The sequence below is a fragment of the Dromaius novaehollandiae genome, chromosome 6 (genome assembly GCF_036370855.1).
Source record: "Dromaius novaehollandiae isolate bDroNov1 chromosome 6, bDroNov1.hap1, whole genome shotgun sequence".
Taxonomy (NCBI): domain Eukaryota; kingdom Metazoa; phylum Chordata; class Aves; order Casuariiformes; family Dromaiidae; genus Dromaius; species Dromaius novaehollandiae.
The window spans coordinates 39,175,201-39,202,732 of record NC_088103.1 but is presented as its reverse complement, the minus strand read 5'-3'; the positions used below and the strand labels follow the sequence as shown (position 1 = coordinate 39,202,732).

General features: G+C 36.3%; 1 protein-coding gene across 1 annotated transcript; it reads right to left on the bottom strand.

Moving 5' to 3' along the window:
* Positions 1 to 346: 346 nt before the first annotated feature.
* TDRD1 (tudor domain containing 1) lies at positions 347 to 27,367 on the bottom strand. The gene is made up of 24 exons (XM_026096180.2): positions 27,160 to 27,367; positions 25,697 to 25,767; positions 25,352 to 25,499; positions 24,820 to 24,925; positions 23,612 to 23,672; positions 21,630 to 21,734; positions 21,108 to 21,290; positions 20,276 to 20,419; positions 19,116 to 19,287; positions 17,169 to 17,252; positions 16,564 to 16,734; positions 15,203 to 15,310; positions 13,597 to 13,767; positions 12,468 to 12,716; positions 9,842 to 9,964; positions 8,609 to 8,719; positions 8,322 to 8,432; positions 7,017 to 7,262; positions 6,384 to 6,500; positions 6,047 to 6,160; positions 4,673 to 4,840; positions 4,090 to 4,311; positions 3,874 to 3,920; positions 347 to 2,137 (listed from the first exon to the last, which is right to left on the bottom strand). The coding sequence occupies exons 1-24, from the start codon at positions 27,191 to 27,193 to the stop codon at positions 2,048 to 2,050; spliced, it is 3,156 nt and encodes a 1,051-aa protein (XP_025951965.2). The 5' UTR covers positions 27,194 to 27,367; the 3' UTR covers positions 347 to 2,047.
* Between the last annotated feature and the right edge of the window lie 165 nt (positions 27,368 to 27,532).

The window sequence follows — 27,532 nt, the reverse complement described above, 5'->3', positions numbered from 1 at the left end:
CCTAAGATTAAGCCCTTTAGTTGAATTAAGTTGCATATCTTTCACATGCAAAACTACACGCACAGATCATTAATTTTGTAATCTGCAAAGAGAGAACGCTGTCTTGTAACTACATCATGGTACTAAAGTTAGAAAAGGAGTGCAGCATCAAACACCCCCAAAAAAGTGGAATTTGTAAAGAAAATTCTAGCTCCTACAGTGATCCATAAATGGGAAGCAAATCAAAGGACTGAAATGAAACCCTGTTGTTTTTCAGTGCTGTATTATTTTTATTAAACTATTTTACTTCCAAAAGTGCTGTTATTGCAGAGTTCCAGTCCATACCTCTTTTTTCAAAGAGCACAGAGAAGATTAGGGCATTTTATTTACAAAGAGATTGGATGTTACAGTTTTGAAGGTGTCTAAGAGGTTTCCACATTTCTTTCTGGATTTGACCTTACACCATTGTTCCAGAAATTTTTGTCTGAAATTAAGCAGTGAATTAACTCTGAACCATTCTAGGTCTTTTAATTCTCCCTTCCTCCCGCTATCTAGAAAGATATTGCCAAATTCCTTTGCACCACACCACACCTGCATTACTAAGTAAAATACCAACCACTGCCTTCCAGGGTTTCTGATGCCTGCATAGGACAAATAATCGTTTCCTCCTCCAGAATTTTCTTTTTCCTGCTTTTCAAATGTAGACAAAGTGACTACTTCTGACTATTGCTGTGAAAGTCATCTTTTGAAACAGCACGACTGCTTGCTGAATATTAGTTGCTAGGAGAGGCAATACGTGGAAAATTGAACAAAAGCTGTGGGAGGACTAAAGCAGCAGTACATTTTGTTTTGCATGTGGACAAATGCTTTTAAAGGTCACAGTTGTCCCAGGAAGATAAAGGACACTCAAGACGGCCACAATCTTGGTTCAGAACTGGGGAGCAAAAGAAGAACTCTAGAGAGCTAAGTGCAAGATTTAGTCTAATTATTAGACACTGCAAGTGTTAGAATGCAAGAAAAACTAAGAAAAGGCAGGAAAAACTGAGGCAATTTATAAATGAAACATTAAGTCAAACAAAGACATTTCACTTTCAGAACACGTTTAATCTCAAGATCGTTCCAATTTGAACAAAACCCTATGTTAACGTATTTACTTCAAAAGAAAAAAAATGTCAATGCAGCTTTAACAAGCAAATATCACTGTGCTCTGTGAACAGTGATTTCGAACCCACTAGTATCATTGCCACTGGATTAAGAGTCAGGAATAATGACTAGGTATTAATTATATTTTTGAGAAATACTGAATCAAAGTTTATTAATGGACTTTCAGTACTTTTGTCATATCCCAGAATGTGATCTTTTTATTATGACATGAAAAAAATTGGCAGGGTACCAGTCTTAAACATACAGCTAACTGTAACACAGACAAAAATCAAGAGATCTATTAGAACTCATTTCAAAACAACATTCACAGGTCCAAATTAAACAGCATAATTGTAAATAAAGAGTTGTGTGCATCTAAGTGTTTACTGATTGTAGGGAGAGAGAACTATCCATATACAGTCCAAGATTTAACTTTTAATGATACTGAAACCAAGCTTATAAAGAATGATTTTCAGTCTAACTTCAGATAGACAAGAAATTAAGTTGAAAGATGACTATAATCAGAAGATATCATTTTTCAAGTAAAATGAAAGGCATTAATCAAAGCTGAAGCAAGCTTTATGATTAGAATTGTTTGAAATTCAGGTATGCAGAAGCCGATTATTCTATGGAATGCCACTGCATTGTAGGTTATGCACATTCAACAGCTAAATAAAAGCAAAGCGCTTATAAACACATTGTATCAAACAAAAACAGAAGAGAAAAATTAACTTGCAGCTTTGAAATCCTTCAAGGTTAAGTAGTTATTTCACAACAATAGTCCATACGTGCTGGTATCTAAACAGCAAAATTTCTACAAAGCAACTCTCTCCTTTATAAGCTGATGCATACAATTGCTCTTCCAAAAAAATGAATTGCAGCAACCTGGTATAAATACAAATGAAATTGCACATGTCAGAGAGACTTAATCCAACAGTTTTTTCATTTCACTGAATCCATCACAATTTCCATATTTGTTTAAAAGAAAGAGGAGAATCTGTTCATGCTTCTTAAGCTGTGGAATAAGGAGAAAGAATTAGCATCAATATTTTTTATATTTAAAACACACACATATATAAAAAAGTATATATATATGTGTGTGTGTGTGTGTGTGTGTGTGTGTGTGTGTGTGTGTGTGTGTATATAAATGCATATATACATATATATATATACACACACACACACACACAATACTCTGTGTGTGTGTTTTTTAACTGCCAATTTCAAATTAGGGTAGATACCAAAGCTAAACTCAGCCAAGTCCTAATGCAATGAGTATAGAGCTCCTTCCTGTATTAAAACACAAACAAACAAGAAACCCTTGTAGCTGAATTACAGCTAACACTAATTTTTTTTTTTTGAACAGCCTTGAACACAATTGACGAAATACTTAAATCAGGAATGAGATCAAGATGCTAACAGACTAGTGAAGCTATCCTGTTATCGAATTTTCTTTGCCCCACCTGGCTCATGCTTATTTACACCTGGCTATTTCTTGGTATCTTCAGTTCTATTTGGAATTGTCTGTCTTCTCTTCATCTGTCAGGGGACTTTGAGCCAATCTCGTTGGAATGAGGAAGAATGGCAAAAACAAAGTGACCAAAGTGAAGTCAGACGAGATCAGATGGATCAAACCCCAGAGAACTGGATGATCAAATTGATACTGAGGGGGAAGAGGATAGGAGGCTCAACTCCAGCGTACAGTGGGACAGCGGGGGGGTGGGGATCAACTAAACTCAGGAACAGCACAGTTTTACTACCTTTCTGTCACTAAGCAACTAGTAACTATGCTACCTCTGAAGCTGCAAAGTTCTAAACCACCTTGAACAGAGATGCTTTTTTTCTGCCTACAAATATCACAGTGCACATTTTTGCTTTTGGTCTTGTTGCCTCTGGCTGAAAATTAGGAACCCCCAAAGGTGGTTTGTCCTTAAAATTCAAATTTGCTTATTACTCTAAGACCGACCCTCATTTTGAGAAAGGCTGATGGATCTTTCTTTTTTTTTTTTTTTTTTTTTTGCATACTTTAAGTCACTTTTTAGCAATCTGAAGTTCTTTTCAGTATTTCATAAATAGCATCAGTTAACCTTAAAAACAAGATTTAAAAACAAAAAATTCAAAAATTACAGGAACATGCCATTTCTGTAAGTGACACTTCATTTTTTTTCCAAATAAGTTGTTGTTACACATATTTCCATGATTCCGTTGAATTTACAGATTCCCAACCCTAGCTCCATGACTGAAACAATTGCATATATTAATATTCACCCGTGCTACCCAAAATACACATAATTTCTTAAATGTGCAGCTGTCTGCCAAGTTGCAGCCACAGTAAAACACTGCCATACAACTGAAAAGAAAAAAAAAAAAACCTCTCTATCCTTTGCCCAAATGATGCAGCTTATGTAAAACACAGCAACTACTTTACAACAGACAGAAAAGCAATATTCCTGAGCCTTCATACTAGGGAGTGGGTGTGGGGGGGAGAGTAATCTAGCTGTTATGTGTGGTGAAATATGGGCTGACCAAGACTGTGTGACCTATTTCCTATCCTACCTCAGTTTCAGGGTGTTCTAATTGTTACCAGGTAAAAAACGGAGAAAAATAAAATGTCAGGATATTTGCCTTGCATTTCTTTAGTGTTTCAGTTAGCTATTATTACATTCCTATTCTCCTTCCCTTCCTACTTTGGGTTGCATTTAAATTCTGGGAAAGTAAAAATACATTAACATTGTTTGGACTGAATCTTACTTGCACTCTCAATTCTGCGCAGCAGCATTTGGTCTCACTCCCACAGCCTACAAAAACAAAGTAAATGAATGAGCAAAACATGTAGGACCACTGCTTCCTTCATTTAAGAGTTGATGTGCTGAATTTGAGACTTTTAGAAGGAAAAGTCACTTAGGCGTGTCACATGCATACACTTCTTCCAATTAAGTTTTAAATTAAATTAGTGAAAATAAGTACCTTGATGTAGAGCACGTGAGTTCCCAGTACTGCAGTATTTGACCAAGCCTTCCATTACTAGTTTGTCAGCTACATTCAGAGTACCATTTTCAGAGAGTTTCTCCACTATTACTAAATTAACATTCCCACTAATCCCTTTCACTGTAATTGTGACATATTTATTCAATAACATTTCTTTTAACATATCTAGTAATAATGGAGGCCACTCAGCTTTCTTTATTCCTGGGGGGGAAAAAAAAAGAAAAAAAAAAGAGGGTACAATCAACTTGTTTATGCTATAAACAGTTCCTTTATGGTATCACTTGAATCTTGCACATAATGCCGTCACATTTTTGAAAACACAAAGGTTAACTTTTATACTACTAGCTCAGTTAATAGCTTAGATTTTATTTTGTCTTTTTCCGTGTAGATTTTTCAGATCATTAACTAAAAGCATTCTTTCTAAAGCAGCTTTCACAGTATTAACCAGTATACTATTTTAGCAGATCATCTTATCTATCAATAAGAAGGAATGGACACTATCATCAGAACAGATACAGATATATATATATGTTCGAGAAAACAACCCGTCAGGTTTTTCTACCTGCAAGTGAACATTTAATTATCTGAAAAGGCAGCTTCAAGTAGGAATCAGTGATTGGCAGCACGCTCGAAAGTGGTAAAGTTTCTGTATTCCCATAGTCTGCATATAGTACTTTCACTAAGGACTGAGAAACTTTTAGAACAAGAGCTCTGTACCAACGGCCATCACCTGAAAAGATCAAAACAAAAAAGTCTTATGTGAAGCACTATTTTAGTACAGATTATCCTGAGAACAACAATCTATGTTCAACTGCATAGCTGAACATATTGAAACTGAATGTGTCAACAGAAACATTCCAAGAATGTTTCACATTTGGTAACTTTTTAAGTACTCAGATATATACAGAAGGCCACTTCACAAGAAAATCCACAGAACAAGGAAATAGTTTCCAATTGCAATATTTATAAGATTTAACCACTGTTTTTAGAATTTTGCCCAAGTGATACAGATAGGATTTTTACTACAACACTGTTTAAGGATGTCTACACACAATATTTCTAGTTCCTCACCTTTGTTTCCCCACACATATTTCCTTCCAATATATAAACAAAAATTTTTTTAAAACTATTTCCTCTCCCAATTATTCTGAAGAGCCAAATAAATAAAAGTTAAAAACAAGAGCTGTTGAACACCTAAGTACATGCACATGTTCTGCCTAGCATTTTTCAATTCATCCATTATGTTTTCTGTGAGCTGTTATTTCAGCTAGCATCCACCTAATTTATTTTACAGTATTTACTGCTTTCAAGCCTGTTCAGCACTTAGCTAGATCTCTTATAACAATCCACATGGAGACCAAATTCAGTATTTGTTAGTCAACACTACCTTTTTTTAAAAAAAATAAAAGTAGTGAGCTAATATATCAGCAGACTATCCTCTGTTCTTAAGGATCAATATACTAATTTAAGTTACCTAATAGTTAAGAATACTTCTGACTTAACAGTCCACCTAAGCCTGGACAGCTGGTTAGGCTAACAAAGCTGATTGATCAGTTGCTGTACCCAGTGGCACCGCCACCCCAAAAACCTACCCACAAACCACAAGTGTTTGTGTACAGACACGGATGTACTATTGCTCTGCCACAAGTTTCACATGCCTGTGATACACAGCAGCACGAAAATTTCAGTTTTTGCAGTTACTGGCTATTCTCCCCTCTTAAAGTGCCATACATTTTGCAGTGCACAACATACTCCTTATTTTCTCTCCTAGACTGTCAGATAGTTTATCTGCCCTAGAGACACAATTGGGCTATACTTTGTGACAGAATAAGAGATCTGTAAACACTTTAAAATTGGAGTCTTTCCTTTTTCTAAAGGGGGAAAAAATTGTGTTTTATACTGGTCAAGAAAATATAAAAATGAAAAATTCCCTCACCTGAAAACTTTGCACAACAGACTTCACCCACTTTGGGTTTAAAGGGCTGCTTGTGACAAGATTTGCAATACTCTTCCAGGTCAATCAGCTGCATATGTGGCGTCTCTAGATCTACTGAGCAAAAGTGTTTGATGATTAATCAAGTCTGGGTATAATGAATAGCCTACTTGCTCTCAACCTGATTCAAAACCGCCTCTCCCCCACTCTTCTGCATTTTGTATATTTTTCTACTTTCCAAGCTACATTTGCTTCAGTTCACTACAGGCTTTCATCTGCTTAACCAGCTTGTAGCAATGACTTTTTACTGATATTAAGAATAGAAGATACTGTTTCTTACCTCTAGTTTGAACTGGCACAGCATAGAACAAGTCTGGACTTATGACTTCCGTTACACAGACAGATAGGGTTTCATCTATAGCCAGTTCTACTGACTTCCATTGCCCAAGTGAGATTTCTAATAGAATCAGAGACCAATAAAATACAGTGTAACACTTTTCTTGAAACATATACAGGTTATAGGTGTCTATTACAGAGTATCACTTTGAATTTTACAGACATCTGCATGTCTTTACTGCACAAAAAAAAAGCTAAACCAAAATATTCTTGCTCAATTTTTTGTTCACTAGCTAGTTTTTAATATGCTAATAGTTTATGTAAAAAAGACTTCAGAAAAAGAAGATATTGGTAAGTAAACACAGAAAAAGTTTCAGTCATGTAGCAAATTGATACCTCTCCACTGTCATATATTCAAATAGTGATCATTTAAGACAAACCCAGTGATTTTTCACTTTTTTTTGCCTACAATGCCACCTGCAGGGCAGCTTATGTTTAACTGTAAAACTCACTATACACTCAAAATTAGGCATGCTTATTAATGATCTTAGTTAAGGTTTAAGGCCAAAACCATGGTTAAAGGTTGATTAAAGGAAAATTCTTTTTCAATCTAAAAATTAACAGTCATTTTAATTACCTTTTTTGTCAACAAATTTATTTGGACACTTATTTTTATCTTGTAAAACTTCCTTTACAGCCAACTGTTCATAAATTAACATCTCATTGATCACTTTAGGACAACTTGTGGAATTGTCAATGAGCTCTACACCTGCCCCATCTCTGGAAAAGGAAACTACTCTGGCTTGAAGCTTTATCCCTGCCGCATACATATGAAATCTTGCTGTAGCTTCTGGGATCCATTTGCTGTTAACAGGCTTTATACCTAGGAAGTAGAACAGCTGTTTAAAGTACCTCCATTATGCAACTTTTTCCAACATTATACATATTTTCCTTAAAGCACAACTCTTGATATCAAGACTTTCACTACCTCTGGGATACACATTCTGTTTCACACTTGATAACTTGTCTCCCCTCCTCCTTCCTTCCTCTAACATAAAAGATTTCCTCAAGATACTCAAGTTTTTTTTTCCCCCTACATTTTATGATGTTCTACCAAATTAATACTTGTGCTTAAGCACAAGCAACACTATAAACACTGTTTATGAAGCAATTTCATATATTTTTTTTTACCAAAGGAACAGAAAATCAAATTGTCTTGAAAGTCAAAAAGAAAAGCAGAATATGCCCTGATAGAATACTTTTGAGCTTTTTGCTGTTTCCATATATTTTTTAAACCAAGGGGACTACATTAAAAAGGACCAACAGCAATTTTGTAGGATTTTGAGTGCTCTGGTGTAGAAAAAGGAAGAGAGAGGAAATACGGAGAAGATGGAGAAACAGCAGTACAGTGCCAGACTCTGCAAGAATCAAATGAGACAGCCCTATAGAAAGCTGAAAGACTAACTTGCTTCATAAAAACATAGACACTCCTTTGACTGTGAAAATTTTGGGAAAATCACCAAGTTGCACAAATGCAAAATACAACCCTTTACTCTTAGCAACCAAATGCCAGTAAGCACTGCAGATGGATTAGCACTGAACTACAAATTCCCTTTGATTGGTAAATCAGTGAATAACTTCCATGCTAGATCACTCCACAACACTTTCAGGAGCTCAGAGAAGAACAAATGTCTCTCTGTTAAATGCCAATCTGCTGTGTATTAAGGCTAAAACAACGGTTCCCACATTTTCCAGAGTCTGGAAGCAACACATAAAATGTGTAATGTACAAAAGAGTTGCATAAGGTATACTGACCCCCCTGCTCCCTGAAGTCCCTAAATGCAATAGTTTTTATAATGAAAGAAGCCATAAAAAGATGCACCTGAAAGCCAGCATTTAATCCCTTGAAATGGGAGTTTTAGGAATGAGGATGAAATCTTACGAATTTTATCCAGTGGTACTTCCTCAACATTTCCGTAGTCCACAAAGCATACTTTAACAGCTCCATCTGAAGCAACATTTTGCACGAGAGCACGGTACCAGTTACCATCAGCTGATTTAAGAAGGTTAAAAGAAAGTTCTCACATTTAGTAAGTTAATTATACCAGCAATTTTTTTTTGTTAGAGAATAAATCCAACTCCTTGTTATCTTCTGCATTACAGACTAACTTTTTTTTTTTTTTTAATGTTCACCCTGTACAAATTAAAATATTCTAGTTTCTTACGTACCAGAGAAAAAAGCACAGCACGGATCTCCATTCTTAGGTTTAAAAACACTCGGTGGAGTTTTTTGACAGTATTCAGACAATGATTTATTAAGTGAGTTTAGAGCAAGTAACTCTGAAAAACAGAATAAAAACAAAAGACAAGATCAATACAACAAGCTGAATGAAACTTAATACTGTTCACCTTATAGCTCACTTTTAAGAGACCTGGGAGATTTCAGTGAAATTTAGTATCTCATAAAATAACTGTTTGAACTGCTCAGTTAACTTATTAGGCACATTCATTAGCATGAAGTGAGAAAGCTGAGCTTATCTGATGAATATGACAGCAAAATGACTAGTAATTCTTCCTACTAATCCAACAAGCACCTTTCACTCTATAATCTAAAGTGTATGTTAAGACTAGGCAAATTTATGGGGATTAGCTAGTTCAACCAATGCATGACAGACAATGGGATCTGATCCTGCTCTTTTGTATCAAACTCTTTAGTATGAATTAAGTCTCTTTTAAGCAGGCATTCACTCATGTTTTAAAGTGGTAAGCCAGGCAAAATCTACACTACCCTGGAAGAGTCAGGTAATAGATTTCCTCCACTTTTTAAGATCTGCCCACTATTGCTAGTTTGAATGCATTTGACTCCCATTTTCAACCACTGAATTTTATCATGCTCTTTCTACTAGATTAAAAAGCCAGTGATTATGAGAAGTTTCTCTCTATAAATAGAGAAACGAGATATTTTGAGCCCACCCAAGAGAAAGTGAAGTCTCAGAAGCCATATTTTCTAGCCTTCACATTTTTTATCTCTTCTGACTCTCTTGAAAGTCTGCCAGTATAGCTTCATAAGTTTTTGCTTTAGAACAGAACACAATAATAGAACAGGACTCCAGTAGTTCTGTACATGCACAGGGAATGTTTCTTTTTCTCTTACTTGCTACCTTCTGTTTAGTCATCCCTTGCTTAGCTTACGTTAGCTCTTTTCACTTTCCTCTATATTGTTGCATTGAATTTTACTCAACTGCTTATCTTCATTAGTTTGAGAATTCAGAGTCACTACATACCATAATCCAATTTCTGCAGCATTTTACTTGTACTCTTTATGCTTAGATGTACAAACTCAGAGGTAAGCCTTAGTACTCTAAACTCACTTGAAACAGTGATGCACTAGAACTACATTAATAAATGAGAAGTCAGGAAGCACAGTCACTATGCAGAAAGATAAAGGCTGAAAAAACTTACCACTGCTATTTGAAACCTGACAGTAGAATTCTCCGGGGTTGTACAGGGTACACACTATGACATCCACTGTTTGTTTAAGAGTTAATTTACTCCACATCCAAATGTTTTTGTTTGCTGTATTCTCTAGAGACATAGGTGGAGGGGGAGTAGAGGAAAAAAAAGAAGTTACAATAAATTTGGGGAAAGTTACACGTCCTGAATGCTCATTCTTCATGTCCTGAGATTTCTTGTTATAAATAATCTAAGTGACTAATTACCAGCGATAGCCTCTTCACAGACTAAAAGCACATAAGAGAAACATGCCAGTTGCTTAACATATTTGATCACTGCTGATAGGGACATAGGGACAAGATGGGTGGGGAAGAGTAATTACATAAAAAGATGAAGACTAGATGGCAGTAATCTTAACAAGGGGGACTTTGGAGAATTTTAGTTCCTAGTAAACAGGGCAGAGGACACGGAAGAGGGGAATAACTATCACAGAGTGCTGGAAGTGGTCTAAGGAGAAAAAAAAACCAAAAAACAAAACAAAAAAACCCCCAAAACACCAAACTAGGAAGATTAATAGAAGGACTGATTGCAGATATTTGCAATGTACATTATTCTCTTATACTGCTTAACATAGGTGTAAAATATATGATATGAAGACTAACTTATGACACACTGAAGAACCTCTTGTCCACTCCTTTAGCATATTACCAAAATTTCTTGTATTTATCATAGGTCTTAAGTTTGTCATAGCCTGTGGTAGGCTACAGCATGCAGAGAGATTCTGTCAGTCCTTCCAAAAACTCAATTCCAAGTGGCTGGCCTCTGACAGATCTTTCCAGTCACAGAACCACAGAATGGTTGAGGTTGGAAGGGACCTTTAGAGATCATTTAGTTCAACCCTCCTGCTCAAGCAGGGTCACCTAAAGCAGGCTGCCCAGGACCCTGGCTTTTGAATATCTCCAAGGATGAAGAATCCATAGTCGAGCATCCTTCTGAAAAATGAAGCTCCAGTAAGAGATCTGAGTATCAAGAGGGCTGCATTGGAATACTGCATGATCTGCCCAGGATTCTGTCTGATAGTAGATTACTTGAGGAAAGAATATTGCCTACAAGCAAAGTAAAGAAGTCTGGCTCTCACAGATATCTTCTTTATTCTCAGCAGAATGTAAGACTGTCTTTCATATAGTAAAAGACTGTCAGATCTCTACTGGAAGGGACAAAGAATAATCATTGCATATTGAGAAATATGTTCAAAGATGTAGAAGCTGAGTTTAATTTTACCACTCCAGAAGGAAGAAAGGTTGACGAGAAAAATAAACAGATGGCTGAAAGTTCAGAGAAGGTTTTAGGATGCTTAACAACTGTGAAATATAACTGTTTGTTCTTTTATGTGATGGCAAGATATCTTTGAAATAGCTCCCTAAACCAAGAATACATTGTTTCTTAATTTCGGGTAAGTTAATCAAGATCTGCTTTTAATGCTGGATCCAGCAATCACAAGTTTCAATAGTTTGAGTTAAACAAAACAAGCTAATGAAAAATTATTTTGCAAGTTGCCAGAAAAATACGTGTGTTCAAATTCCAATAGATAACACTAAATTTTAAAAGGCTTAAGACAAAAAGAGATTATCTCTTTTTAGAAACCGCATTCAAAATGTGGAGGAAAGACCTGTAGAGACTTGAAAGGAGAGACTTGTATCTAACTCCACAACTGAAACTGGAAGAGATAAAAAGTAGCCAAAAAAAGTACAAACATAAACCCAGGATGATGGCCATACATCAAGATGTGTTTGGATATAAACACAATAACAAAAATTAATGTTGGTTTAAATTTTATACAGGGTTCCTTAAACTTCTGAACAATGATAAGGGATAACCACGTCCTATTCATGAACCATCTGGTGAGGAAGGTCAAAATTAAGGGACCTGGATATGGTCCTGACACAAACACTTTCCCCCAGTTTTCAGTACATATAGATGTTACAGAACAGAGATTAGGAAAGAATATAGTTTTACTAGAGACGGAATGGAAAGGAGGAGCTTAAGGTGCTTTATAGCAGAGTAGCTGGGAACCTTCCCAGAACACAAAGCAAGCTGACACAAAGTTGCAAACCTCTTAAATTGAAGCTTTAGTTGCTAAAGGCAAAAAAAAAAAAAAAAAAAAAAAAAAAAAAAAAAAAGCAAGCAGCAACTGGTGCAACTTTCCCAGTAAAGTCTTATGGGCTACTTCACTTCAAAAATCTTTGAATGATTAAATATACTGTTTTATGTGTAAACTATAGGACAGCAAGGATGAAACACTACTTGAACTAAAGAAGGGCAGTAAGAACAAGATGGTGCTAACTAATCATGTACTACTTCAGCTGGAAATTAGGAGGCTTCTAGTGAGAGAAACTGGAAATACTAGTACAGTGTTCTAAAAGTAAGTGATTGCCACCTAACTAATAAAATATATAAATAAATAATAAATAAATAAGAGGGTTTTTTTTCCCCTCTATTCATGGAGAAGTTGCAAAGGCTAGACTTGATGATCCAATCCAGAAGGTTCTTGTGTGTAAGAACAGGTATACTTTGTACCTATTCTAGTAGGAGGTTAAATAAAGCCAGCACGGCAGGACCAGCTTGCTGTACTCACCATTTGCCTCCTCAACATCACTCATTTCAATTGCTGGCAATGCCATCTTTGATTCCTCAGCAGCACAGCCTTTTTCTAGGAGATAGTTTGATACATTTTGTACTGGAGTAACTGATGCATCTACGAGCTCCACCACAAAGCTATTACTCTTTTTATCAACTACTTTTACTGTGAACACTTTGTCTTGCACCAGTTGTTTCATGAGAGAAATAGCTTCTGAGGTCCAGGCTCCCATCAGTGGCTTTACACCTAAAGAGTCAAATTGTACCGAAAGATTCTGAGAACAGTCCAGGCCTTAACAATATGCAGAGGGGTGAAACAAAACTAAGACTACGGGTCAAACAGCAGATATACCAAGGAATTCCCCCCACTCCTCAGGCTTATAACAAGATTACAAAACAAAAAATTATTTAGATTCTGAATTTTTGCTGCTGGATTTAATAAGAAACTCAAAAGGGGTAATGTACAACTAGTTAGTAGTTTATTCCATAAAAACAAATGTAAATTCAGATTACTTTTACTATGAACATCCAGGTTAAGTGTTGGCCATTGGGTCTCAAGAATACAACCTAGCTTTAAACATACATTCAGAGTAACATTAATGATCTCTCAACAATGAGGTATCTGCTATAGTAACTATAAGCTTCTTTCTCCTTATATTTTTACTGTTTACATTGTTAAATTTGTTTCCAAAAATTAAAGTTATAAACAGAACTTTATAGTCAGTGGTCAGCACAAGTGGGTTGCATTCCAGAAAGATATACTTTATGCAGCAGTAATCCCTGACTTGAATCAGGAAACATCTGATTGTTTTTTTTTTTTTTTTTAATGTCAATATACAGGCCTTTTGCAATCCTAAAATATGCATTAGCAGTTATAGCCAGCATGATTTGCCCCAGAAGGGAGATTTCTTTAGGTCACGTTCCATATTCATTGGGGAAATGAGGGAGGCATTGCCTTAGGTTCTCCTCCAAAGTAAAAAGTGAGAACTGAGAATTTTGGAAATAATGCCTGCTCTTAACTCCACCCTTTCCCTTATTTTAAAAGATGCTAGAGGCACGTGATAATTAGATAAATCCACTTATTCTGTCTCTATCCAGTCTGAAACAGCTTATCATTTATTTCATACCTGCCAAAGTACATCTTATTGCTTGAACTGGAAACTCCATTAGTCTCTGAATCATAGGACGAAGTCTAGTCAGGTGAAGAACTTCAAAATTACCATAATCTATATAGCCCACCAGAACAGTATCTTCAGAAGTGTATGCTAGAATGGCAGCACGATACCAAAGATTGTCTTCTAGAAAGGAAGATAAAGATGTTCATGGTACCTTCTTTTAATTCCTTGGAACAAAACTATTTCTTGGGCATACTCCAATATAAAACACAATGGCAATCTTAACATAAACTTGAGGCAGCAGTACAGTTCACACAAAGCTTCACGGAGCCCTCACAGAAGACGGCATCTACCTCCTTCATCCCTTGTGTGAGTTAAGTGTTGCAAACGGTGACTTTCCATACAGACCTTCCCCTCCTTCAAATATATATTGCATGGAAGACCTACATTACATGGATGAAGTGCTTAGGTTCAATATATTTAAACAATGAACAGCATCTCAGCCATCAGACCCCAAGGACACTCAATTCAAAAGCCACACAACAGATCTAATCATTTAAATTCAATAAAAATACTTGAGAAATACAAACTGACTGCCAAGTTCATGAAACGAGTTTGAACTAATGAACTGAAGGCATTTCTTGGCTAAGCACCTGAAACCACTGTCCACTCAAATGCCAAGACAGAACATTGACTGTACTAGCTTTTTCTGCATGTGCAGAAAATGAGTCTTTAATTCAGCTTATCTGTCAGTTCAACAAGTAGTTCATACAAAGCAGCAAAACCACATGGAAGCTGAAAAGGAACAAGTGAGTGGGATTGCTCACCTATCACACACAGCCATAGCAGCAACATTTCTGACTAGAAGAAAGGCTCAAGAAGAGCAATGTAATTTAAGAGCTGAATGAAAAAGAGACTGACTTACAAGGAGACAAAAAAAAAAAAAAAGACTCATTTACATCCTACTGCACTTCATGTTCTTATAAAGCAAAAGATATTTCTTTGATATAGACATCAATTTCTATCACAAAACACCGCTTTATACAGAATACTAACCTATGTTTAGGCAAAATTCATGAGATTTTATCATGAGATTTCTAGTTATCACTTATGTCAAGTGTCTAAGTTCCAAACACACAATTCAGAACTATGAGGTCTTTGTTACTCTGGTAGAATTCATTCTCTCAGTATCTATGTAGCAATGCTATATATGTATAATTCTACTTCCCTTGTTCCTTTTTTTTTGGTCTAAAATTAGAAGTCTATATTTATTTCCAGCCACAGAAAATAGTGCTCAGCAATAGATAGCAATCCAATTTCTTCATGGTATTTTGAAAAGCTACTTTATACAAAGTGACCACAGTGCTAGATGTTTGCTCAAGAAGGTACCATCTCATAGTCTTTTTTTAACTAATATTTGTGTGCTGTCATATTTACCACTAATAAAACTTAAAAAAATAAAATAAAATCACTACCAAGCACTATCTACAGCTAAAAGTAGATACAAGTAACAAACTTTGTATGAAACATTTCTAAACGTAAGTAATTCTAAATTTTGTAATCTGGTAATAAATTAAAGTGACTTAAATTAAAAGTCTTATTTTCACCTGTTCTTTACCTGTGAATTGGGCACAGCACACATTTCCAACAGCAGGATGGAAATCTGGGATACTGGGAATTTTGTCACAATATTCACCAAGGGACACTTGAAGCTCAGCAAGATGACCTGATGTTAAAATACACAGGGCTTGGAAACCTTAGAGTTTTGGAAGCCTTATAGTTATTACAAAAGCACTAACACCACAAATCTTCAGTTCAAAGCCTGGAAGAAAATCTTGTACTATAACGGAATATACACAATTTTATTATTCTACATAACGTTTAATCTAACTCCAAAACAATGATTGATCTGATCAGACTAGGACTCTTCCTTCAGTCTATAATGCTGGAGAGAGTCAAGACACAAGTCTGAGGAATCACAATGGTGAGGAGAATGCACAGGGATAACCATTCACAGACTCCTTCAATACATGAACATAACTGAAGCTCGGAAGAATCAAAACAAAGCTAGTGGAGCCAGGTTAAAAAGAAACAGAAAACAACAGTTCTTCGAACAATAGGTAGATGACCAGTGTAACTTCTTGCCAAAGGACAGTGTGTGCTACCAGTCTCCTGAGGATTCAAAGGGAGGCTGCAGATGTTCACAGAAGAGAAAGCCACCGACTTTTATGAGATGTACCAGACCACATCCAGCTGAGGAAGCACTTTTAGGGGAAAATAACTGCAGGTCTGGACAGTGTTATGGGGATACACCACACATGCTTACTCTGCTTTTACTCCTTCCCAGACATCTGTTTACGGCCATTGTGGGAGACATACCAAAAGTCCAGCTTAGTACGCTGATCCGTTGTAACCGTTACTTACAGTCTTATGTTCTAGGGTACCAGAAGACATCAAAGCATGATTTGGGCATTATTATCTTGCCTCCTCATACTGACATATTTTTTCCATGTTATGATACAAAGAAGCTCAGACCAAGCACCTAGCCTACAGGTAAACCCTTCTCCCCACTCACAGAAATCATGCCCTACAGCAATAAACAGAGTAATCAGAAACTGGCACACATTTCTAGAACATGTAAAAGAACAGATTTAAACATCTAGAAATCTGTGATACAAATTGATTTCACCTGACTGCTAAACTCCATGCCATACCATCTTTCTACTTCAAATTACTCAGACTCCCCATAGGTTATCATCTTACTAGTTAATAAGCAGTATTAAGAGCTAACTGCCAAAACTTCCTACCCAACCCTATGGCTCTTAACTGACTGAGGCATGGCCAAAAGTTAGAGAATCACAAACTATGCAACCAGCAACATCTCCCTCTAGCTACCTTCTACTGAAGGGGAGAAGAAAAACAAAAAACAAACATACTAGACAGTTCACAACCCCCGTTTTCAACAATTGAGTCACTTACGTCCATTGTGCATCTGCTGACAGAAAAAATTTTCTGGAGTTTGAACATGGGAAACCACACCAGAAAATGCATCTCCAACACATATACAGACACATTTTGCAACCGAATCAGCAGTGTGAAGTGGTTCTTCACCTTCAGCTATTTTTTCTTCACTTCCTTTAGAATGGTTTTCTAACACACACACACACACACACACAAAAGAAAAAAGGAAAATAGGTTACTGATCAAGAACTAGATGACTCTGAAATGCACATCACCACGCAGCATTCAGAATCACTTAAAGTTACGCTAAATTAAGCTACAAGATCTAAATATGCTTAAATGGTTTACTCATTTTGCTGGATCCTTTAGATTTTTAGGGCTCCTGCTATTTTTTCCATGACACATAACCATCACTAAAAAAGTATTTTATACCAGTAAAAAGCATATGTGCTAGCGTTACTAGTGAACTCAAGGTAGCTCATCTAGCCAATGTTTTTAAGTAGAAGGTGAAGCTACCGAACAGCTGGAATATTTACTACATTCACAGTATCATTCAGTGTGGAAGGATTTAAAACTCCCGAAACTTTGTCAGTCTCCGACTTAAACCTGACTTGCTTACTCACCTCTTGGAGAGTCTGTTCCCGTGGCATTGTTCTTTGGAGTTAAATCAGATCTCACTTCTAACAGTACTGCATCTAGACATTTCCCTAAAATACAGATGTATGAAACAAAGTAATTAACTATTAATTAACCGTTAATTAACCAATAGGTAGTTGTAATTTAGTTTAGTCATAATTTAGTGTTGTTTTGGAACTGTTTTCTAAGCATAACCTGTCACCATCACATAGTGAAATGAGCACATTCTACTTATTTCTTGAGCACATAACATGCTTAGAAAGCAGAAAAACAGTAGTTTCAAAATAACTCAAGTACTTGAGCTTCCTGAAGACATTCGTAGTTCAAAGATTGTTACTGCTTTGTTCATTTTGTTTACTCAAACAATCAACATTTAGGAATTCACTACCAGTAAAGACTGTTGGCTGAAAAGCTGATTGCAACAATTCAAATATAAAGACTCAGAACATATCGCCAAACTTAACATCACTCGGTATGCAAGGAAATAGCAAGATTTACAAGGAAATCTTGAGTTTCTTAGCAATTATGTAGTCCACTTCAGATGCACCGAACAGCATCTCAAGCTTCCAATACAATTCCTTTAAACTGAAAACTTGTGTACAGATGTTTAAGTTGCTTGTAACTACTCTTTCATTGTTTGAAGTAGCTACATCACACAGTTTGTTGAAGTCACACTATTCTTAAAGAAAGAGACATCCCCAAGGGACTGGGTACATCCCCCCAACACCCCGCCAGTCAAAAGGCTTTTTTAAGAAGATGCATCAAGATAGTGTCTATTCCCACCGTCTTTATGCTTCTCTCAAGCAACTGAGTGTTGACCCACCCTGGTTTCTATCAGTTCTTTCCTGCTAAGGAAATCACAATTGAAAAAAAGCCAAAGGAGAGAAAGAAGATCACGTAATAGATGCATGCAAGATTTCAGGCAGACCATGAGATTTTTGTGATCTCCTTTCTAAGAAGCTGGTAGGTTATACAGCTTGGCCATCAGTACACTGTAAAGCAACAGAACATGAAATCCGCCTACTATAACCCTGGATCAGTTATATTTACATGGGGCTTTGGTCACACCATCGTTCTTCTGACTGCAGGAACTATGACACGGAGATAAGCTTGCTGCCTGTCAAGAATTCTATTAAATCAAAAATATCAAATATTTCTTCCTTTAAAGTTTCTGTGGCTGCATATTTATGAGAAGAATATTCTTGAATCACTATATTGTTTATGCTCTGCATCCAGAAAAAACACAAAACAGTCCTCCCAACAAGGACAGCAGGCACACCTTCTGTATATTAAGCTGGTTTCACAACCACAGTTCCCTAGCTCAGCTGAAGATCTAAAATCCAGACTGCTCAGTAAATCTCAGTTGCTGTGCTTGGCCCTACCAGGGGGTGTTTCCAAGTTACAATTTTGACTTATAGTTGTCAAACTAGATAGAGATAGCAATAATCAAGTGGTAGCAGTGTCTTTGGAATTCTTCTTTAGTCTGTATGAGTACGTATGAAGTATAATAAAAGCTGGTAAAACACTTAAGAGTTGAACTAGAAACTGATATTATCATTTTTAAGGGTCAAAAATGCATGAGAGAGAAGGAAAAACATGATCCCATATCCTTGTGCATCACATTAAAGCAGATACAAACAAGAAAATTCAGAAAAAGTGAACTGGTTTTAAGATTCTACTGAAAAGGTGAGCTTAAAAGATCTTTTAAGGTTATTAAGCATGAGATAAGATAGTTTAGGCACAGATCTTTTTAAATGACCTCTTTATTAAAGGTAAAATGTAGGCCAAAAAAAAAACAGAAAGGGGGATGAGAGGGAGCAGAGAAAACACTTCTTTTAAGAGTACTGGGGAGAGAGAACGCGAGCACGAGAGCGAGCACGAGCATGAAAGACTTGTCAGTTGTTTGTTTTTCCATATGATCAAATCTGCCTTACCAGAATCTGGAAGAACAACATCCACAGCAAAATTGAGCATCATTTCTTCCTGCAGTATGTCAACAACAGTTACTGAACAGTGCTTTCCCATGAACTGAGGAGAAAAGCTAGTGATGCCTTCATTCCATCCTTTTTGTCTTGCATCATAATTAGCAAGGGAACACTTAATGGCCTGGAAAGAATTACGGTTAGAGTACGCTTTTTTTGTTTATTTGCCCCTTTAAAAAAAGTGATTAAATAATTAAGGCCCTCAAAAATATCATCTGGCATATAAAAGTAAAAACTGCTGTTGGAACTTGAAGCACTATCAATTCAAGAAATTTGTTTACAAAGCACAGTTAAGAATTAGGACATTAAGTTCAAATTTTAAACTACATTTGCCCTTTGATTCTCCCACTATACATGCTGTCTTAGGTAACCATGGCTGTATTACACTTCAGCCTCCGTCTGAGCAGAGGCGTATGCCCTAACTTGTCCTCAATTGACGCTGATGGTTTTAAGACAAGATTCAAAGGCTCTCAAAATCCTTTATGAACCCAGCAGAAGACAGTTTGAACGAGCTCTGAATGAAGTTTTCCAACAGCTGCTACTCAAGACTGTCACTGGTTTAAAGACCATTTCTCTATCCTTCTATGTGTAAAGTCAAACATACTAGTTTAATTAATAGATTAGGCTAGGCCATTTATTTTGAAATGAACAACATTCACACAGCACAACAATGAACTCAGCTAGATGACAAACAACTACCACAAATCTTGCAACTCAGGTCAGTAACTGCCTTCTTCACACCAAAAAAGGTTCGCCCAAACCACAGATTGTTTTGTCACCACTGGATTAGAGCAAATCAGAGCATTCAGGAAGGATGCCTCCCCTGCTGCCCTCTAGAATAGAAGGGAAATGTGGGCCCAACTGTCCTGCCGTTACTTCACAAGCACAGAATCCAAGGATTCTGGGACTAGGAAGAAAAAAGACAGGTCTTTCATTTTTGTGGAACATCTCAGAAAGTTAATCTTACTACAGGACAGTAGTTCTCATGCACCACTTTCACTGAACACATAAAACACTGTGATAATGGCAGTTATACTGAGACATGAGTTACACTCATTTTGAGAGCTATTCATTTAAAATATCACAACTATCATTAGGAAAACAAAACTCACACATGGAGGAAACCGTTCAATGTCTTTGTGGAGTGCTTTAATCCTGGACAGTGAAATGTCTTCTTGATTTCCATAATCAATGTAGAATATTTGGGCTTTCTTTTGCAATATATCCACATCTTTTACCAGTGCTCTATTCCAGGTCTGTACAGAAATAAATGATATCCTCTTCAGTAAGAACACAATGTAGTGAAACAACACATTCACTGCATTCCTCGTCAAAATGCACACTTCAATATTTATTTCATCAGGTTTGTTTTTAAGAAAAGGCAACTGAGCAATACTGAAGCAACTCAAATGAACGCAGCCCAGTGTAATGTTAGCTGCTGTGAGGACAGAATACCACATCTGCTGACACTGGCTGGCAATCAAGAATCTGCCTACAGCACAGGAGAAAGAAAGGTAAGGAATACAAAAAATGCTGACAGGAAGGGAAATGGGAACAGTTTTACTACAGGTGACTATGGAAATGCAATCAGGAAAGTCAGATGAGAAGTGAAGTAAGAATAACTTCCTTAAATAGGCAGAATCATATTCTAAACTCTTTCAACTGTAGTAATATAAATTTACTAAAAACACAGAGCCTTTAAACAGCAGTAAGACAGACCACTCCTACAAGCTCTAAGTACTTGAAAATACACAGAAGTAAAGCTTTTGGAGAAAAACTCCAGTGTCTTAAACTTGTGTTCCACATATTAGAAAGTTTATTATTATGTTCTCCAAATGCCATCATAAGCGGATCTCTAATTTCACTGACAGAGGCACAAAAGCAAAACACGCAGTTCAATGGGCTCAACACAGAATTATCATTTCAGGGACAGTAAGTTGTTACCTGATCCAAAGAATATTTTGCAACACAGACTTCCCCTTTCATAGGAATATACTCCTCTTGAATAACTGTATTAGCGTAACAGTCTTGCAGTTTCACAGAAATTTTATTGATACGGTCTAAAACCTCCGGAGAACTTATCAGGACATAAAATTCACTTGGACTCCTGAACTCTGTTACTATACCCTACAGAGAAAAGCCATAGTACATGAGAATTATGCAACAGCAACATCCAGTATATCATCCAGGATCATTGTGCATTTTAATAAATGCATTACACCTTATAGTTGATTCTATTTTCTCATATAGCAGTAGTAACTCTAGGGAACAAATACCACTTTCACAGAAACATTTTTCTCCCTTTTCCCCCATTGTATTTACTCATCTTCTCAAAAAGACTATCAGATTTTATAAGCAAGCAAACTCAGGCAAAGAGCTGAACTGACATATGCAGATAGATATGCTTAGCAAAACCTCAAAAACAATCTAACAAAGCATCTCAGTATTCTCTCAAAAGAAAAGTACCTTTATTTCCATAGCTTTTTTAAGCCCTAGAGTTTGGAGATCCGAAAGCATTATTTTCTTGATGTGCTCTTCTATCTGGAGGGAATCCGCAGATGCTGAATTACCCTATTTAAAACAGCTAAAAGTTATGTTTAAGTTGAAGTTGTTCAGATAAATGCTCTTGTAGAACCAAGGGAAGAAAGAATAACCTTTAGCATCTCAAGTAAAATTTATGAAAAAAGTGCTTTTATCAACAAGATAAAAGTCTTAAACACTCCTTATTATATTTGAAAATATAATCCTTAAAACGTTAGCACACAGATACAGTGAGCATGCAATGAAAAAAATCAGAAGTACTGAAGTACTTACACAATGGCAGCAGACAGAGGCATGAATTCATCTGTTCCTTTCATACCTGCTTAAACACTGACAACTTCGAAATATTTCCTGCTTATGATGTTCTCATAAGTGGAATTGAATTCCACATGCAGTCTTGTAACTTTAACACCGCAGCTAATAGGGTACATAACAGCTGCTACTGCTTTAAAAGAGGGCATACTTTTTTTTACTGGAAGTTTTAACATTTAGTCTTAACATATCCAATGCATAGCATCTGTGTCTATGACACCCTAAAAACATTAGAAAAATACTCTCACACATCATTAGAGAAAGTCTCTTTCTCTAACAATTATTTGGATCAACATACTTCAAAAAAAAAAATGCACAGCGACAAATTTCTGTTGTAGTTACCAAATTATTTGTTTACTGGCAAATATCCTTCTAATAAAAATGCATCTGATGGTACAATAGCAAAATACATTAAACATTCCTCAATATACAATGATGAGCTTATCTCACCCTCCCTGCTAGCTCACTTGAGACCCAGAAGATGAACCAGGGAGAAATAAACCCTTCAATTATTTCAAAAAACAAACTTTTTATTCATATAGTATTTCCACTTGATATAAAGGCCCCCTCCTAGAAGTTATTCATGGGCATTTTTATTCAATTGAATACCCTTCTACACATGGAATAGGTACTACAATTAAGACCTTTAACACGAAGACTACTATAGGTGGCTTTCGAAGCACTGTACATAAACAGAAAAGGGGGATCAGTTTCGTTTACTAAAATGCACGGACACAAGCACAAACAGCAGAAAGCTATCAGGATGAACTAACAGAAATGTCATAACCTAAGACAAAGCCTCCTTTCTAAATTCCTTCAGAAAGTCAAATAGATGAATGAGCTACCTCAAAGAAGTATATGAAAAGGGAATTTTGTTATACAGTGCAAGCATGGAGCTAATTGGAGGTATGCATATTTAGTTGCTTCCACAAACATGATCCCAGGAAACCAAGATGACAGCAAAATGATCTCCTGCATAACAGCTCATAGGAAGACTACAGGAAGAATTGTTTGGCTAATACTGAGATTGAGAGAGGCTAGAAACTTAAAAAGCAAAACCGCATCAGGTTTTATTTTGCTAGAAACTTAAAAAGCAAAACCGCATCAGGTTTTATTTCTGTTACATTAAGGAAACAAGATTTTATCTGTATTTGTTAACACACAATACTGCATTAAATGTATTTCTCATACGATTAACACAGGTCCCAGCATCAGCTTGTGATCGAGGCAAGGGAAAAAGAAGAAAAACCCCAACGCACTAAATTTTTTCTGAATTGGACAAGCTAAGGTTGTATGATGGTTGCTAGGGAAATATTTTAGGAAGGATACATGTCCTGATTTTTAACTTTTTCACAAACACTTTTTTTCAGCAAATAGTGAGCTCTGTCACAGTCCTGCTAAGAGCTTTAAGCAGTAACATACTTTTCACTGCTTCTCTGGTAACTTCTGATTTGAAGCACTAAGTTTTTCTAAAGGGAGTAAAAGACTAACTTTGAAATTTGTTCCTTTCCTTCACAGGTTAAATTAAACATATTGTAACTAGCTCACAGCAGGTCCATTCAAGACACAGAACTCATTAAAACCACATTCTATACCTTAAGGTAAACTCTCCTCTTGGCTTTAGCAGGTGGCTTGCCTCCATTGTTACTGCTTAAACTGTAATCAAAGAAAAATGTGTTATTTTTGAAGAATCAAAGGCAGGCAAGAAACATCAGTAACACCCACCTGCAAATAAAACAAAAAAGCTGTGTTCATTGTATGTGGTTCATGTCAACACTTATTCTTCCTCTAAGAAATGGGGAATGACAAATTTGTTAGCTCCCTGCCACGCAACACTCGGTATGCTTTTCCTAATGCCACCAAAACTTAGAACGTAACAAAAACTAATTTAAATTTAATCAAATTGGAGAAGTAATCTCACACTGCTTTTGTGCAGTTCCAACACTGTAATCCTAGGTAAGCCTTCAAAACTGTAAAAGCATGAAAAAGATAATTTTGCTATTTCAGTTGAGAACATAAGTAAAATTGAAATAACATGTGCCAGCTCAATTATTTAAAAAAAAAAAAAAAAAAGAAGAGTCAGGTTCAACCACTGCAGCAAAACCTAGGGGAAAAATAAGTGTATTCTCTTGTAAACTTTGATTATGGGCACCTGGCTGCATATTTGCTGAGCAATGTACTATTTCTTCAGACTGCTATCATCAACTCTTGCTAGAGGTTGCCAGCTTAGGTGCTCAGATCATTCCCAAAGCATCGCAGCTGGCAGGTCAAAGAGTGATAATGAGCAGCTAGACAATGAGCTGGCTGAGTGAATTTTTTCTATTTGCAGCTGTCTTGACCAAAGATAAAGTATCAGTGAAGTTCACCAAGGCTGTATTTGGACTCAACGGGTGCCTTTTCAGAGCCTGTTTAAGGCAATACATTAGCTGTGCCACTCATTGTCTCAGTTCTCTTCCCTTCCCTGCATCTTCAAGAGCAATAGCAAAGTCATGCAGTAAGCTGATATTTTTACTGCAGGTTCACATAATTCTGAATATGGACACAAAGCAGAACCATTTATTTTGGCTTAAACCAACTGTGAAACCACTTTATAGAACATTCTGAGAAACCCAATAACATCTTTCAAGTCATCCTTCTAACACAGCAGAGCTGAGCTTTCTGACAAGTATCAGATAATACAATACTAACCTAAGAATAATCAACATTTTACTGTAATATTGTATTTACATTGCAATTTAAGTTGCATTAGCAGGAATATTGTCTTTCTGTAAACATTATTTGGCAGAACTTTTAACAAACGTACTTCTGTTTAACTGGCTTGCATACAACACCATGCGTTTGCCAATCTTTCTTCTGGCAGTCTGTAGAACAATAGCATATCTGCTTACATTGTGAACACCTCAGGGATCCTAAAAAATATGAAGTCAGAGAGAAACATCTATGTCAGAAGAGATGACAGCTGTTAAGTTACAGATTCTAGGTATTATTTAATGACTACATTACAAGAAGGTACCACTACAATTCCAAATGCATACAAATTGGTATTTTTACTCATCTGCAGCTATCGGATACTGCCGCCCCAGTTGACCAAAGTCTGTCTATATTTAAAATTGAAAAAGATAGTATTAAGTGAAGCAGGAAATTACCCTCTGTTCATTGATTCTGTAACTCCAACTATGTTCTAAATAGTTATTAAACTTGCATTTGAGAGACGATAAAATACATGTCCGTTTTACAGCAAGAGTCTGGAAGGTATGTTTCTGAGCAATTGTTCTGACCCAGTTTCATTAGTAAACGTACTCTGTATCACAGACTATAGGGTAAAGGAAACTTACCAAATAAACCACAATGATGGCATGTCATCTTTTGTGGGGGTGATACTAGCAAACTAAACAGACTCTGATCATAGCCAATAGAGAAAACATTCTCAGAGGAATATTGCAACTTCTTTGGCTTCTCCTGAATCACATCAGAATGGGGTACCTACAAGACAAAAATCTCAGGTGATTCTTACCAGAAAATGCAGCCCTCTGGGATAGAAATATACTAATGTATCAGAGTATGGCAACAAAAAATGAGTTAAAATTTCAAAGTTCCAGCAATAGCAATATATGCTTGTCATTTCTGCTATCTAGAAATACTCAGATTATTAGGGGTAATTATAAAGTACAATTACTCACAGAGTTTCCTTCATCAGCTGCAGCTGTCAACCGCAGCCTCCTGCTATGAGTTGCACCTTCCACTGAATTTCCTAAGAACAGAAGTATTTGAAAAGTGATTTGATTTAACAACACTAATGCATGCCTGTGTTAGGGAAAATTTGCAGTTAAATATGAAACATTTATCTATTCCTATTCTTTTGCTATCACATTCACTTCTTGTTATTACTCTGATACTAGACAGTTTCAAATCTTACCACCAGTGATAACATTAGAGTTACAGTTTCACTGCTCTGTGCCTATCCCTAAATAAAGGGGGTTAATGCCCCCATCCATAAATTTGTTCCAATTAAAGCTGTTCAGTGTGAATTTAAAAAATTATATACACACACACAATTTCCAACATCCAAAGGGAGAAAACTCAGAATAGATAGTTGTACAATAGCTATAGTACAAGGTAGCCTTTTCTACTTTCTTCCAGTATTGTTGAACAGGTGGTCTATGTTCAGCTTATATTTACATATAGTTTTGTCACATCGACAAACATTCAGAAACAAAATATTTTAAAACAACTTAAGAGCGTCTGATTTTTTAAATGAGCACCTTATAAGCAATGTGGTCTTTCCAGTGAGCTTATTCTTTAGCCAAACACTTTTACCAGACATACAAACTTTCGGGTAAGTCTGCCTACTGACATATCAGAAACTACCTTTTTTTACAAATGGACAATTCATTTTCCCACAAGTAATTTGTTGCAGTCAGACTACATATGCCACTCTGAGTTTGCTCTGGTCTGACAGGCTTACTAGTCCAAATTCTCCTCTCAGCCAACACAGCCATACAGCTTACACGGCTTTTTTAGGCCTTGAAGCAGATTAATCACTCTTTTGCCCAAAACGCAATGAAGTTCAATGACTCCTTCAGACTCAAGACAGCTACATACCCAGATATCTCAGATCTCCCAGAACAAGTTCTTTTCATTAAGGGTAATGGAGAGCATGAATCAAACAGCACTGAGATGGTGCTGAAGGCACGAAATGTTACTGAAGCAACTCCAACTCCCACTGCATGTATCTGCACTGAATTCCCCAGTACCCAATTATCCAGGTTTTTCAATTATCTAAGGCATTCCAGCCCACACAAGCCTGGATAATAACAAGTTAACTGTGTTTATAAGCCATAATCATACTGATGATCTTTATCAATAATCAAGCATACATACAGCTACAAAAAAAACAAAATTAAATACCTTTGCCCACCTTTGACCGAGTCTCTTTTTATTGCAGTTGACCACTCTAGTGCTGCAGCTTAAGCTAGCACCTTCCATACTGTTTTACACCTGGCAAAAATCTGTTCAGTTTGTTCACAGAATGCTGAATTTCTGTTAGATGATTCAGAAGTTGTGCCTTCAAACTGAAGGCTTTTTGACAGGAAGCTGAGAGCTGTGATTCTGCTACTTAAACCAGCATCTGAAACGTTATTACCTTTGTTCTTCACGTGAAGTGGCTGGGCCATCATAAAAATGTTCACATCCAAGTATGACAACAGGTGTTAATATGGTCATATGCCACGTAACTACAAAAGCATGGATTTAAAAATTAATTCATGCACACATACACACTAATTAAGTATTTTAATATCTTCAAGTTTTGAAGTTATACTGAAACATCAATTTTGGAAGGATAACTCTCCACTATTTCTGTAATTTGCACAGTAAACAGTAAAATATGTGTTAAAGATACCAACAACAGACCCTCCAGATTAAAAATAAATAAATAAATAAAGGTTCTGTCCTATAGGAATTCACTGACAAGCAGGAATAGCTGTCACAAATAAACTGCCGAGTCTGTTGAACTC